Raw genomic sequence first — 17,182 nt, forward strand, 5'->3', positions numbered from 1 at the left:
TCAGAATGGATTTTTTCAATTTGCTTCCATTAAATATCACACAACTAACAACCGACAATATCCATGCTCTCATATGATTGAAAGTTGTAGTTGGCCCATGTATGTGGTTACGTATCCTTCAAAACGAACCACAATTTAGTTGTGTGTGTCCAGGTTAATAATCTGTATTTGGGTTGATGTAAATAAGGGCTTGGGGAACCTGTCTCCCCTTACAGGTTATAAATGTTTAATTTGATCAAGACGTATATGGTGTGTGGGACTAACCAGGCTACATCTGTGTTATTTCGATGTGTCAAACACACAGGTTAAATAGTCTTCATTCAAATTACATAAATAATGGGATATCCTGTCCCAAGTTAAGTAGCTAACTTCTTATATAAAAACATTTAACTATTGATGGTATCTGGCAATCTGAGCTGCAGCCCGAGATGATACATCTTAACATTACTATTTATTTACAGATTAAATAAGCCTTTTGAACAAGTTAAGGTGGAATCAAAACTGGACAGAGCAAAACTGTTTCCCCAGCTTTCAATTCTGTGTGGTAAGCTGGCTAACTGGCTGCAGGTAAGTGAATAAATCAATAATATAAGATAAATAAATAAATAAAAGTGACTATAATAATACCTATTAGAAGAAGCTGAATTAGGGGACTTGTAGACTCAACCTTGATATTCCATTAATCTTGTTTACAAAAAACTATTTCACTTGAATGATCACTACAAAAGAACAACTGTTTTAGGAAGTATCTGTTTTCTTTTATAAAAAGTCAATGGATGCTACTTGAACAAGTGGAAAAAAGTTAATATGTTTTAAGGCTACATTTTGGCAAGAAACATCAAAACAATGGATTCCTGTGTTTTAATGTTCAGTAACATACAGGATTCAAAAACATAGATGCTAATGCTAAATGGGAAAAAAGACAATAAACAGGACTGATGGCCCCTCCCACTTTGAAACTGCAAAGGGAAATTATTGGTATTATTATCTTATGTCATGCACACATTTGCATGGCCATGATTATGCATTAAGCACGGCTTAAAATTATCTCTGGAATGTTAGAGCAACTTGTTATAAACAAGAATCAATTTATCACATCTGCATCTTTCAAACAAGAGCATACTCACAAATATGACGTCAGTATTCCACAACACAAAGTAGGCTCAATATTGGGATGTCTGGGTTTTGTTTGCATGTTCTTTTGAAGCCAAAATGCTGAAATCTTTGCACCGGACATCTACACCACAAGGCAAAGCAATAACTCAATACGACATATAGGCATCACTCACTGAAGCCTGACACAGCGGTATGTAACTCTACTGTTTTGATCTGAACATTTTGGAGACATGAGCTGGCAAAAATTTAAGTTATCGGACTGCTCTTATTATCATGTCTGTTATTAATGATGAACAAACTCTTGTCCAAGACACTAGCTTACATAAATATTTTCATTTTGGATGAAGGAAATGTAATCAACCAGAATCCAGCTATTTTTTATGCAGCCAGATGGGGACAGGACAGAGATACAGTGGATGTGTAGCAAAAAGTCCTGGTTATTAGCAATGATTTCTTAGACAGTTGCTGTTAAGACTATGAGTAAAGCCCATGGGATCCTATATTTGTTTTCCACATGACAGTATTCATATCATTGCATTGCTAATGTAAAGAGCATATCAACTGACTGTATAAGAAAAGTGTTGTTTTTGTCTCATAGCGCAGAAATCTGTGGTGCCGTGGAAAATTCTGTGCATGCATTTGCAGCTGAAATGTTGCAATTGCAAATACCAGAGGTGATCAAACACTTTGCACAGAGCAAACACAGGCATGACACAGGTAGATTCAACATGCTTTGAGCACAGAGCACTACAATGAGCGTAGGTGTTGAACAAAAGGCCGTTTCTGATTGCACACAGAGATTAGAGCCTGTAGGATTGTAGGTGTGCAATCACTGCACTGACACCTCCTCCCGATATAAAGCAAACAGGTGTACATGCATTGTTTTGTGACTGATTGTTGGGTCAGTGGAGTCAATCGGTATTTGCTATTAAATCCTTTGACACACGGTGAACATGAAACGTTTTCACCCATTTGAGTTTTTAAAAACATAGATCACATACAGTATATATATGGATGGATGCAAATCCAGTGGTGTGTACCATGAAGTGAGATTTCATTTAACTTTGGGCTTAAACTTTGTCATTTCTGGTGTCATGACGTTAGCTAATTTTAATAAAGGTAGATCATTATGTTCAATGATGCACAGGGAATCTGCTCCAGACCAGATATACCTGAGATGATCAGATCAAACCCAATCAACAGGCCAACTGCCCAATCAGATGACTGCAAAGATGTTTCCAGATGACGGAAATCTAAGTAGTAGTCAAAATAGGTGTAGAGTTGTAGATATATTTAGATATCACTACGTCATTTTGGGGTTCCAGGTTTTTCCTTTGTCCACTGCGGCTTTAAAACAGAGCTTCTAACAAATATAGTTGCATTTTAACTGGGTTAGGATCCTTAAAAGGATAGTTTACCGAAAACACTTTTAGAGTATCAGGGGCGAACGCGGCTCCAGAGGGAGAGAGGACGTTTAGACTAAAAGCATGATGTAAATGATGTTGATTGTGGCTCGAATTTGAATGTCGGAGTTTACCGACACTTATTTGACACCACAGGAGCCGTTTGGAGGCTTTTTTTTTTTTTTAACGTTTGAAGAATCGGTCCCCATTTACTTCAAATGTATGGGATTTGGCTGCAACACTTTTTTACCCCTGAAACGACTCAAACATTTCACCCACCCCTCAATCGGCATAGGGATGAGTAGATAGTGAGGGAATTTTCCTTTTTGGGTGAACTATCCCATAAACAGGCCTAAACTGCTACTTCAGTCTTATTTCATCACTGCAGCTCAGAATAAGAGGAGGCATCATTTTAAACACAACTGCAAATAAAAGCATACCCTTTGCTCATTTATAAGGAGAAAATAACCCACATACTGTTGATTATACTACCCTTGATTATAAATACAACACTTTGTTCATTAATGTGGCAGACATTACTATTAACTTTATGATGTGCACATAAGACTTCATAATACAGTCTACCATGGAGTACAATGGAGCAACAACTGGACATTTCCAACTTGTTTTGTAAATACAAACACTTACAGGAAACATTTTTAACATCCTTGTTTATGTTGTGTAACGAGTAGAAGGGGAGAACACATTACACCCATAATTTCTTACTCTGTAATATTAAATATTTGTAGAGGTTTCACTTATTAACCAACATTAATGCAGTGTGTGGGATACACACAACACAATATAAAAGAGGGGTGCTCGGATTTTAAAGATGTGCCATCTGCAGACAAGTTAGACCCACAATCAAATGTATTAATATATATTGTCCACTTCAGTGACTTTTCATTCTATTTACTCCAACATCATTCCAAACTTTGGTTTTGTTTCCTTCTTAATCCATTCCTAATCCAAACCCCACCTTTGACACATTAACATGCTTGTAGCTGGATTGAAATACTCAGCCATTTAACATAACTAGCTTCATGATATCAGTTATCCAGGATCAGGCTCAGTGAAGACAGCTCAGAGCCAGATGAAGCAGAACACACTTTACAAGTCTCAGATGAACACCAATGTATACGTTTCATATTCATTCACTCCTTTCATTCATTCATGCTGGTTGAAAGTTCATTCTTGACCTTGGAAATAGCAGTTTGATGAAATAATCTGAATTTATGGGCCATTTAGTAATTTTGTCCAGAGCTTTCAACCACAGCTGAGTATGTAACAGCTGTGGTGAACACTACATCAGTGAGGCAGAAAGAACCCTGTTAACAAGAGACTGCATGAACATGACAACATCAGCTGTCTGTGAACACCAGACCACAACCTCTCACAGTGTACACTGAGGAGAGGTCAAAGGTCAGTAACCAAGAATCAGGGAGGATGTTCACACAACATGATGAGCAGGAGATGTGTTGGACAGCCATAAAAGAAGTTACAACTTTCAATATCTTTTGTGTATCTTCATCCTCTTAAACTAATGGCCCAAGTCATTTTTTCAGGCTTTTCAGAAAACACCAACAAATTTACCAAATATTGAATACATGATATTTATAAATGATTTCACTCAAAAAGGTTATGACAGCAGATGACTATTGACATACTAATAACAATGTCGGTCAATTATGTAAAATAAGAGGAACAAATGACTTAGGCACATCTTTGAACATTCCTTTGTGACAAACAATTTTAAACCTTTAACTCTGTCAACAATAAAGCATAATTAGCAAACTAACTAAACATAATGCTTAGGAGGCATGTGCATCTCCTTAGTTCTCCCTCAAGCTCTTCTTCGCTGGTTTCTTGACTGATGCCTATTAATGTGACAAATTGGCAAAGAAGTGATGACACTCGACGGGCATGAGGTGTTTCATTGACTGGAGGTCCTGCATCTTCCTCTCCTTGATTGGCAGAGCACATGGAAACATTCTTATCCATGCTAGCGGCTCATTTGGCACCTGAACCCTTTGTGGCAGTGCTTCCCATGCAGAGTCCTCCGAGAAGGACAGCTTGAAATCGACCTCGCATTCACTGCTAAACTAAAGAGCCCGCAAGTGATGCACAGTCGGATCTCCAGCTTATTTGCCTGTTCTGATGCTAATGAAGTAAGATCAGGACCTCATCATGCTTGAGCACCTTCATATGGTTAGGTGATGGCCTGATTCTTGCAGTCTGGAGTATGATTACGTAGTCTCTCGGGGTGAAGTTATCTGTAACCAATTTGCATTCAATAGTACTATGAATGCTGTCACATTCCATTTGTGTGTGCCGTGCAACAAGGTACTTCTGTGTTTGACTTTGATCTCCTTGAGTTTCTGGATGGACTTTGATCAAACCTTCACAGGACTCATCAAAGAATGGGGTAGAGTCTGGATCGCTTACAACATCATCAACATCAGATGTGTCCTCTTCATGGTGTGGATGTGTCTGCTTGGCCTCTTCAACAACATCAACGGGAGTGTCTAAGGTATTGTCTGCTCCACCTGGTACATGCTGCTTTATCTCATCGACTGCCTCATTGTCATTTTCAGTGGATGAGGCCTGATCGGTGTCAGAATTGTCAAGTGCATCTCCAAACAAAAAGGAAAAACATTTCAACCCTTTGAGGTGATCATTCTGAAAAACATTCATTGCCTCATGGTCACTTGTATTAAGATTTTAGTTACACACATAATTTCTAGCTGTTAGATTACACTACGGTATTCAAATCTTTATTAATAAGATCATGTGATGTGGAAAAAATGAGACAAAAAATGTTGATGAAATATTGTTTGAAAAAACAGAAAAGTGTTAACAGAAAGCCTATTACTTGTAACAGCCACAGATTCTGGAGCCTTTCCACTCTTTGCTAAATGCTAGCTTCATGGACCTAGCTATTTTGCTGACTAAAAAGACTGAATAAAAAGACTTAATAACTATGCAATATTTTTGGCCTATATTATAGTAAACTTCATCACTTACCAATTGGGGATAAGCCCTGAATCATGGAAATAACTTCAGCGGCTAGGTAGATGTTTGTTCTATTTGATGCAGCCGCCATCTTGAAAAGCTTGTAAAATTGCCTAAGTTACATTGTCTCTTGACTTAGGCAAAATAAAACGGCCTAAGTCACACTCTTGACACAGGCCATTATTCTACAGGGGTAGAATACCATGATCTGTTCCACTGTGAATGTAGACAATTCTACCAGAGGTGGCCAGCATAATGAGGAGATGATTGAGGCAAAAAAAAAATCATTTTTATCAAAAATTACTTATTTTAGGAAGGTGACGATATATCTCTTACACATGCTTGAGATGAGTGACAATACCATTGAATCAGGCACTCAGACAATATTGAAGTCTTCATATGTCTACTTGTATAAACTGGATACATTTTGTGAAATACTAGGATGTTTTTTTGGTCATTTACTGTCCAGAAGCCAGATTACACTCATCAAGCACTTTATTAGGAACACCTCATCATCTGCTTATTCATGTGTTTACGAATCAGCCTATCTTGTGGCAGTATAACTATTGGTGTCAGACTGGCTGGTTTGAGTATGTCTGACAGTTTATTCCTTGAGATTTTCAGTCAGTCTGTGGCTTTTTTATCTAAGTCTTACATTTTAAATTCTAGTTTTATCTGACCAGCAGTTCCGAACCCAAGTATGTTAATTTTACTAGAGTATGTGTATAAGACAAAGAGAGGCGGCAATAAAAAACAAAACATGTTTAAGCGACAAATTCTCAACCCCCTTGCTGCACTTGTTGGCCTAATCCCTGTGTGTCAAGAACAATGCTCAAAAATCAAACTTGGTACATTCGTGTAACCAAATCATCAAATCCTGATTTTTAAGAGTAGCCTGTAGACACAATATAAACTGACAATATGACTTGATTCATAGCGTACATATCATTAACAATATGCCCCAAACGTATATGTACAGTTTTTTATGAGCTTTCAAGCTGTCACCATCTTTCATTTTACTGCAGCACACATCGTTCAATAATTTAGCTTTGTATATATATATATATATATATATATATATATATATATATATATATATATATATATATATATATATATATATATATATATATATATATATGTAGAGAACATGGGGAGGCAAAACACAACAAGATATTTGGGATTAACATTGGAAATACCTCTGCTTCCAGCATGTTTATCTAGTTGTTTTTGTTGTCCGGTTCTGTTTGGCAAATTTGGCTATTCTTTCAAATTGCAGCATTTTCCCAAAAAGTTGTGAAACATGTTCCTCTATTGGCTCCTTATTAGATCTAACCCAACTGAACCCATTGGTAACAGTGTTTGACCAAATGAAGACAGTCAGTCTCATCGATAAAGAAGTCTCTCACAGAGATCCAGAACCTTGGCAGCACTTAAACTGAACAGAGTTCTCTGCTGCTCTGGAGAGAAATTAAACTGTTGGGGACAATATTTAGTCAAACTAAACAACATGCTCACTCATTACAACATATTTTCTTTTTGAATGGAGCAAGCACCAGTGTATCTATGGCCTTTATGGGTTGTGTATTTCCTTTATGTTTCTAGGCTATCAAATGTTTTCACAACCATCTATAGTGAGTCCTCCAGAGCTGATCAGCCTTAAACATGATAGTCAAGTTTAACAAGCTGTAGTTTCTGAAGGCTGCTGCAACATGTTCAAAACAATTTAATTATCAGTAGAAATTAGTTCTTGGCATCTCCGGAAGTCTTTATCGTAGAAATGAACCAGGGAGAAATCTGTCACACAGCCATAAATGATTGATCATTAGTAAGTATAATAATTGTTTCACTTGTTTTATTGCAAGTTTCCAGTTCTGCTAGAGTTATCCTCTGCTCTACACTAGGGATGAGGGGGAAAAAATCGATCCAGTTACGAATCGCGATTCTTGTGAATGACGATTTTTTTCCGCCACGCTTTGATTTTTTAAAAACATATTTATTGGTTTTATACGTGGTGGGATATATGGGGGGGGAGGAGCAACCTCACCCCAGAGCATGTTGACCAGCTCTTGTTTTTGCACAAGAATCTAAACATACCCAAGCACTAGCTTTGCATCGCCTACAGAGATTCAGAACCTTGGCAGGTGAAAGTATCTAGTCTATTACACTGTCATGTTGTCGGCGTGGGACTGTTCCCTCCAATGGAGACGCAGACTGTGCTTTCGTCATCAACCCTATCGCAACCAAACATACTCTACTCTACTACCTTTGTCCCGCCTTCTTTTTCAAACTTATCTTGTTATTTAATAATTAAAGTAATTGTATATGATTTAAAATACACTCTAAATACGAATAGAGCTTTAACTGTAATTATTTGGCATCTCCGTACATTGTAGAGCTGCGCATGACGCTTAAAGGCATCACTCTGTGGCCTGTCAATCAAACCCATGTCATCACGCTAGGTTGAGAGCGCAGAGTTTTTCCACGTCAGTGTGTTTACCAGACTGACAGCCGCAGGAAGCTGCTGCATTTATTCACCTATGGGCCTTTTTCTCTGAAGAGTGAGCGAAGAAGCGGTGTTTGGAAGTGTTGTGTTATCAAGCAGTGGAATGACGGAAGTTTCCATTCTGTCTGTTTGTCGTAGTGAACTGAACTTTGCTCATCTTCATTCACTGTTGGCCGACTAGCCTGCTAGCTGGCCGAGCTAGGCTAGCATTAGCTACAGCAGGACTCCGTCTTTGAAACAGCAGCCACACACAGGTAATACACTTGTTTCTTGTGCATCCAGATAAGCGTGTTGGTGCGTGTGTTAGCAGGCATTTTGCTTATGAAATGAAACAAATACATCACTGCTGTCATGAGGAGCAAACGCTGGAGACACATCTTGCTACCCTTAGCAAGTGGACATGCTAGCTAGTTGAGCTAAGCTAAGTGGTTGACTGTCAGGTCTCTGTGGAGTCAATGCAACAGCTTTGTAAACACTGTGACACAGTTCCTTGATAGATTAATCTAATAGTATTGACGTGTCCTCTCCTTGTGTTTGTTGTGTGTCTTTCATCATTCTTTAGACAGACCACTGGAGTTAGCTTCTTAGCTAGCACCTCCGTAGCTCCATTGACAGCCAGCTAGCTTGCTCGTCCCCCTGGGGGGTGTATGGCTGTATGAATTATGATGCAGGTTAATAACACGTATCAGGGATGCCATTATGAAAGTGAAAGCTGGAGCTTTGGTGTAAGCTGAAGATCTGTGGGAGAAGTAGCTGTGGTGTAGTGACATTCAGCTGTTTGTTATCTTGAACCAACATGAAGGGCTAGCTGTCACTGATATCCAAGTATGAGGAGTGGGGGGGGGGGGGGGGGGAGTGTGGAATGCACACAACCTGCAGTGATTCATTGGCATCATTGGGAAGCTTCGACCAGGGCAGGTGTAAAATAAAACATCAGTATTTAAAATAAACAAATGAACACAGATGAATCCTCTAAATAGTGATGAACCATTTTTGCCCCTGAGCTTTAAGGTAAATGTAGTTTTAGATAGTGACCTGGTGGGGAGACGTAACATGCAGGATTCTTAATTACTTTGCCAACTGTTTGAGCATTCAGATGGTGTTGATAGAATTATATCAGAAGTCAGAATGAGAACGTCTGAATAGCAAATTAGGCATTAATTGTAAAACCCTATGAGACCCTATGAGATCAGATTTTGAGGCTAAATGATTAAACTTGACATGACTAGTTAAGGTGGCATTACTAGTGTAATGCTGCTGGGCAAACCTGATGGTAAATTTAAATGGTTTGCTCCTTACCACAGTTGTGAGAACTAGAGATCGATGGTTTTCTGAATTTTTGTTGGAACAAATAATCACACACCATGCTAAAAGAGCTGTTGAATATCAGATGAATCCTCTTGAAAACTGTCCGCTTCAGAGCTGTTGACTTGGCCTTTTTTTTTTTATCTCCCTTTCACACTTCTCCTCCAAGCGTGTTAAGGTGGAATCGTCTGTGTGCACTGTAAATTGTGTTGGAGCATATAATATCAGATCAGGGCTCAACATCAATTCAGATTGGAATTGGTGGTTTAAAACATGTAATCTGTACATCCCTAGTGAAGTCTCATTTATCTGACCATCTTAACAGCTATAAGCCCGTCTCTATGTCCTTACTTCGAGGCTTCTACCTATCACACTTTCATCCTCTGGTTAATCTGGACAGGCTGCTTGACAAGAATTGGAAAGAATGTGGCCTCACTCACCTAGTCGCTATGCTCACAAGTCTTCTTGTATAATGAGAATATTATTTGGCATGCTATTCATGACACAAGGAAAAGGTTAATCCAACCACTTTGAAGAGTACTGCTGGTCAAATATGAACAGCATGTCATTTTGATTCTGTTTGGTTATCTGTATTGGTTTAAAGCATTGTAGATATGGAAATTAGCCTTTTTCCTCTTTCTATATTTATTGGAAGGTAGTTGTTTTTAGTTTGACTTTAAACTTAGCCACTTGATTTTCATATACTTTTTGCAGTGTTGTTATATTTGATCTGTTATATCTAACATATTTTGCATCCATCACTTATAATAAAGTGTGCACACATCAATTGTTAAAGGTGATTAATGTTTACCATGTAATTACAGTGTAAATTCTTTGTTCTAATACCACTTATTTCTTTATCATGTGCAACTTCAATGTAGTCTTTAATACTGTTGAAGTCAAGCGAAAATGTTACTTATTTCAAAATACAAGTTATTTTGTTGTAACTGTTGTCATCACTCTTAATGCTCTTATTTTTACATAGAAGATACTGTTAAAATACATATGGAGGTGTACAAGAGCTTTAAAATGTTATTGAGAACCATTACTCTGTGACACACACAGAAAGTTGTGGTTTCATTGGTTTCTCATATGACCAAATCAACATGCCAAACTTCATGAAGATCTGAGATGGTGTGAACCAATAGTGTGATGATTTGACAAGGAATGACCTGTCAAATCATCACAAGAGGGTTTGATTGATACATATTTTGCACACTAAGCTGAGCCCAAGCATGTGTTATATAATATAAGCTGAGGGTAGCATCTATGTTGTAGAATACAGGGTTTTCTCAACCATTATAAGACAGCACTTAAACTGAACAGAGTTCTCTGCTGCTCTGGAGAGAAATGAAACTGTTGGAGACAATATTTAGTCAAACTTAAACAACATGCTCATTCATTACAACATATTTTCTTTTTGAATGGAGCAAGCACCAGTGTATCTATGGCCTTTAACAGAGTGTTGCATTATGGGTTGTGTATAGCCTTTATGTTTCTAGGATATCAAATGTTTTCACAACCATCTATAGTGAGTCCTCCAGAGCTGATCAGCCTTAAACATGATAGTCAAGTTTAACAAGCTGTAGTTTCTGAAGGCTGCTGCATCATGTTCAAAACAATTTAATTATGAGTAGAAATTAGTTCTTGGCATCTCCGGAAGTCTTTATCGTAGAAATGAACCAGGGAGAAATCTGTCACACAGCCATAAATGATTGATCATTAGTAAGTATAATAATTGTTTCACTTGTTTTATTGCAAGTTTCCAGTTCTGCTAGAGTTATCCTCTGCTCTGCTCTGAAAAATCGATTCAGTTACGAATCGCGATTCTTGTGAATGACGATTTTTTTCCGCCACGCTTTGATTTTTTAAAAACATATTTATTGGTTTTATACGTGGTGGGATATATGGGGGGGGGGAGCAACCTCACCCCAGAGCATGTTGACCAGCTCTTGTTTTTGCACAAGAATCTAAACATACCCAAGCACTAGCTTCGCATCGCCTACATGCAAACAACGGTGAAGCAGAGCCTACTTTTTGTTTATTTCAAAGTTTATATTTGAAGCAAACTTTAATCATTCTATTTAACTTACCTTTTATTTATTGTTTAAAGGTAGCCTAAGTGGCATACATTTCTTAATCTGTCAGTTTGTGTGCAGTTGACAGGGGCAATACAATAATAGGGCACATTTTTATTTATTTTCTCTGCCCGGCAGTCATTAAGTTAATGTTAATGTTTTAAATAAAACTTGTAAAGCTCTAAGTGAATTAGACTGTGTTGTATTTAAAGGTATGCTTCAACTGTTTCCCATGGTCCAGTATTTAAAAAAAAAAATAACCAAAAGAAATCGCAATACTTACAGAATCGCAATACATATCGTATCGCCACCTAAGTATTGTGATCGTATCGGGAGGTCCCTGCCGATTCCCGTCCCTACTCTACACACGTATACCTAAAATAAGAAATTGCTGAAGAAAAAATATATTTTTCTTTTACAATTTTTACAAACAAAAGCAGGGAATCATTACACCAATAATTTGTGCTCAACAGACTTTAGTCAAGGATATAAGAATTGGCATTTCTGGTTTCAAGAGATGGGAGAGTGACAGACATAAGCTATTTGGTGTGAACTGCCCTAAAGAACAAATTCATGAATTTTAAAATATGTATCTTAGGTGTATCTTGAGCTCTGAACCATTTGGGAAATATAAAAAATAGTTATATAAAGGGACTATAAGTGATAATATTGAATTACTGCACAGCCCTGGCTTGAATTTCTCCCAAAACTAATCATATCCACTTCTCTTTTTCTCTCAGGAAAGCAGCATGATGGACAAGAATATCTACATTGTCCAGGGAGAAATTGGCACTGTTGTTGGAGCTATCAAGAGGAACTCCAGATGGAATACTCATACTCCCCTGGTAAGTTAAATTAAAAAAATTAATGTTTAGGGGTCAGTATTGCTGATGGAAGTTATGTTTTTCCTTTTTTTCATGTCTGCAGACCACAATATTTTAATAAATGCCCAAGGTTATAGAACAGCAATATACCAAAACAGTTATTGGCACCCTTCATTAGTTTGGTTGTAGAAACTTTGGTATCAGTGACTGCTTCTAAATGTTTCTTTCAGCCATATAGAAGTTTGTTTGCTTGAATCTTCGCTATTCTTCCATTGGCTGCTTTTTAGTGGCAGTTTTCAGCTCTGGAAAGGTATTTACTAGAATTTAGCTCAGGACTAATTTAGGTCAGAACTCACTGGCCAGGTGAACACTCCATCCTTTCTTTTTCAACCATTCTTTTTAGCTGTAGAAAGTGGGATTTCTGGGTTTGCCACATACCTAGTTTTCTGACACTATGTTAAACATGTTACTCCACAATTATGTCCTTGACACATTCAATGCACCCAGCAGAGACAGCAAAGCGGCCTTGCAGCGTGACAGTACCTCCACCATGTTTCACTGTAGGCAGTGATTTTTTTCTTATGGGCTTAATATTGCTGCCCATAAACAAACTGATGCACTATATTCCAAAAGATCTCTACTTTGGTTTCATCTATCCACAGAACATTATCCCAGTAAGACTGTGGTGTATTTAGAGATTTTTTGCAAGCATTAGTCTTGCCTTTTTGTGCCTTTCTTTGAATAGTGGTGTCCTACTTGGCCTTCGCCCATGGAGCCCTTCGTTTAGTGTGTGGTGTATGGTACTGACTGAAACCACCTCTCCAGATGGCTCCAGGTCAGCCTGAAGCTCTTTCGATCTCTTGTGAGGTGTTTTTTTCCACAAGATGCACCAAGCTTTACAGACTTCTGAGTTTCCTCTCAGCTCAAACATCTTAGAAGTGATAAACAGTTTTATGACTAACAAATTCTTTCATTACAAAGTGTTGGAATATAATGGATTGGTTAATACAAGTTGTGTGAAAACTGGAAATTTTGCACAGGTGAGCCTAATATGTCTTAAATTTTGACTCAAATTCATCAAAAGGGTGTCAATTATAATTTCAAAGGTATAAAAAGTGTCTTTTTATATTATTTCCCTATGTCACCTTGGAAATTGACTGGATATTCTGGTTGCATAAATTGGTTAATTTGCATTTATTTCTCAAGATCTTGAAAAATGAAGCTTGATAATCATGGGTGCCAATGCTTTTGACCATGCCGGTATTAATTCTAATGACTTAAGAAACTTCTCAGATATTGTTGTTGGGTTGCACTTTTGCAGCTGTCTATGCAACCTTTTTGAATATAAGAACGGTAACCCATTCTCACATAGTTCTTCTCCCAATAACTGAGAGTGAACTTGACATGCAATTGACCAAAATAAAATAATTTTCAATCGCAGGGTGACTCTCCAGGCAACAAAGAGAGTGAGGGAACAGCAAACACAGCTTTAGAAAGCTTTACAAAAGACATGTCTGTCAGAGACTGGGTAGCAGGGCAGCAGAGTCTGTGTCCGGGGCCCATTTGGACATTTAAAGAAGCTGAGGGTGGACCTGAAGCGTAGACCAGTCAGGAAAGGAAAAATGTACAGTAAACGATAGCACAGAGGAGAGAGAGACTGAGAAAACAAGACAAAACACACATACGCTCATAGGTTGAGCAGAGTAAAGAGGCCAGGGTGGAACAGGTAAAGTGAAAATAACTCATGTAGACGACAACTGATCTACGTGCAATAGAGATAAAAGGCCAATAAATACAAGCCAAGATGCTTCAGGGAAAAAGACAAACAACACAAATTGACAACCACATGGGTGCATACAATAGTACCACCTGTTTCACCTATTACTATTTTTAATTCCAACTTAAAATCTTTATCCTAAATTCTGCCTTATTAAATTAGAGAATAGAATGATAATTGGGAGCTTAACGTTTTGAGGATTTACTCTTCTACCCTTCCAGTTTATCAAGGAGCCGTAGGGTCTGTCATATATGGCCAAAAGTAACTCAATGGAACTGAACCCAAAAGATCCCTGCGCAGCTTCATGGACAGTAAACAGGACAAAAGGATAACAGACTCAAGATAGTGTTTGCAAAGGATGGCCTTGAGGGTTTGGTGAAACCTCAAGTTCTCCCTTTGACTAAGGATGATGAGTACTACACATCTTGTGGTCAAATACTGTGGCCTTAACCTCATAACATGTCTCTGGTGAGTTTGCACAGTACTGGGCAGACTTAAAGTAGAAATAACTTGGTTATGGTTTTAAAAATTATCCTAGCAATGATTTTGAGAATACGAATATCGCCAGGGAACCTGTTGGAGGCACAATTCATAGTTTAAAGAACTGGTTCTCTAATTTTCTCAACTGTCCATCACGGTCAAAAAACCTTGGGTTTAAATGGTTCAGCTTTAGTGGGGACACAATAAAGAGGAACACAGGAAATGACCTGAATTGACAAATGTGTTGGGTACATCAATAAAAAGCAACATCAGATTGCAGTCTACACCAGAAATAAAATGTTGAAATGTTAATGTTTTAATGACACTACAGATGATTGATTTAGATGGGTAGATGGATAAATAGATCGATTTAAATTCAAATATCATAATTAAAAGGGAAAAATTTGGAACCGTTTCAGTAAGAGTCAAATTAAATATAGGTTTGCGAAAGCAGCTGTGTGGTATATCACATTTAAAATGATGTTTCACACATCCTTTGTCTTCTTAAGTGCAACCTACATATCAATGACTTATTATGATATAACGATTATGTGATAACCATGTTTAATAGATCTTTGACTACATGTTTGAAACCCTGATTATTTATTCATGCATATGCTTTCCCTGTTCAATATGAAATACAATGGGACAATTAACAAGCTAATTTGGTTTTTCCACTTTGCATCAACATGGTCTACTGACGTTGGAGCTACTTGGCAATAACTGATGGCAGAAAAGAGAAAACCTGTTGGATATTGTATAGGTTGATGCATGTTTACCCCAACAACCCAGTCAGGTCGATGCGACGATTATTTTAAGCACTGCCATTGTAGTTCTATATTATGAAATCTACTTTCATCAAACCTACTTATGAATTTGTAGCCCACATGGACCCTCTACTAGGCGTTTAGCTCTTTATCAAGTCTGAAATTAAAAATGCTGCTTCCCATTTAAAGTTAAAGGTTCAGAATGTAGGATTTAGTAGCATTTAGAAATTAAGCCAGAGTTTTCTTTGCCATAAATATTTCACTCTTACCCCTTGCATCTTTGATGTTATTTTGATTTCCAAACTTCCCTGCAGTAACCCCCCTGCTATCAGCATGATAAAAACAGTTTAAGTCTTATTGAGATGTGGCCAAGAACTGCTGACCCTCAATGTGAAACTCTTAATGCAACTAGGAGCTCTGTCTGTACACAGTCAATAACTTTGGTATTTCTTTGGAGGCAAAAACATCATAATTAGTCCAACCAAAGTATTTTTGACTGAGCCATAATTGTTATGCAGAATATACTTAATAAAGTTTACACAATAATTGGCCCACTACCTATTTCTAGAAAAGGTAGTTTTTTACTCTAAATGGCAACTATGACTTCTTGCTTCTCAACATTTTCCTCTCATGTTTCCCTGCCCAGGATGAAGAACAGGACCCGTTACTCAACAGCTTTGGACACCTCAAAGAAATCCTCAACAGCATTACAGGTATGTGGGAACGGGATGCAGTACGTTGGGTGGAAGGTAATGGGATCTTTACCAGTTTGGTTTGTACGGACAAACTTTCTGACTGACTGCTTTCTCACCACCGTAAATGAAACAAACCGTTCAGGCTTTTTTAAAAATGGAAATGCACAATTTCTGTCAGATATGGAGCACTCCACATTCTTATAAAACACTTAGTATGTTAGTTTAGTATTATTAGTTTATTTAAGGTAAATTCTCTGATTCTGTGGCTATTCATCAAAGATAGCTGTATTTTGTCTTTCATTTTTCATTGTTTAATCACATTACATGACTAATCTTCAAGTAGGTAGCACTGTGAGTTCCTTTTACCCATTGTCTGAATTGAAAAGGGATGTTTAATCAGGTGAGCTCAGTAGATTTCCTCTGAGAAAACCGAGAAATGTCTTGGCCTTTCAAACTTGTCAACATTATCTTGCAGCATTGGTTCTTTTCCCCAGATTTTCATTGGAAAATTGTAGTCCCGTTTTTTTCTTTGAAAAAATGAGAAGTACTTATTTGAGACGACGATAAAGATAAGAGTCATCTGGTCGTAATATTCAAGTTCAGCCCCTGTAATACTTAAAACTCTAACAACATAAAACTGTTTAAAAAATATTAGTGATTTTTGTCATTCTCATCTCAAAGATGTGATGATTAGATGATAGTGCAGGGATGTTTGATTTACCAATTTGTGCTGATTCCTAAAATCTTGAAAAAACGTAATTTGCTGGTGGATTTTTCTTATTAAACTGCAGCGGATCCATTTAATTTATGACATTTACCTTGTTACACTATAGTCCTGTTGCACATTGTTGTGTCTCAATTAGAGGGGTTATTCTATGTCATATCAGCGAGAATCCATGAAAAACTTTGGAGCAGCTTTGCTGATTAAGCCTTAAGTTTGTCTTTATAATGTTTACGTCCCAACACAAAGACCTGTAACAGGGCTTCAGAGTGCAACCATTTTTGTCGCACTTGTGACTAAAACTCTGTGAAGTGTAAAAAATGTCTTTGGTCACACCGGTGCGCCAAACATTTAGCTGGTCTGTCTCTGTATGTTAGCGAGTTGCGTCGTTTCCTCATCTACTCTCCTCGGCCGAGTTTACATTCACACATGCAGGCCCCGGGCTGGGCACGCCCCTACTCACTCACACTGTGGTACACGGACAGTAAAACAGAGGAG

The 17,182-nt window shown here is 37.7% G+C and overlaps 1 protein-coding gene across 3 annotated transcripts in view; it reads left to right on the top strand.

Moving 5' to 3' along the window:
- The first annotated feature begins 8,022 nt into the window (after nucleotides 1-8,022).
- gbf1 (golgi brefeldin A resistant guanine nucleotide exchange factor 1) overlaps nucleotides 8,023-17,182 on the top strand; it is an 82,098-nt gene continuing 72,938 nt past the window's right edge. For all 3 annotated transcript variants that reach the window (XM_061087132.1, XM_061087134.1, XM_061087133.1), the window contains exons 1-3: nucleotides 8,023-8,291; nucleotides 12,161-12,265; nucleotides 15,915-15,981. In XM_061087132.1, coding sequence (XP_060943115.1) covers nucleotides 12,170-12,265; nucleotides 15,915-15,981 — 163 coding nt within the window. In that variant the 5' untranslated portion in view covers nucleotides 8,023-8,291; nucleotides 12,161-12,169. The remainder of the gene's footprint in view (nucleotides 8,292-12,160; nucleotides 12,266-15,914; nucleotides 15,982-17,182) is intronic.

The sequence above is a fragment of the Limanda limanda genome, chromosome 15 (assembly GCF_963576545.1).
Source record: "Limanda limanda chromosome 15, fLimLim1.1, whole genome shotgun sequence".
NCBI lineage: Eukaryota > Metazoa > Chordata > Actinopteri > Pleuronectiformes > Pleuronectidae > Limanda > Limanda limanda.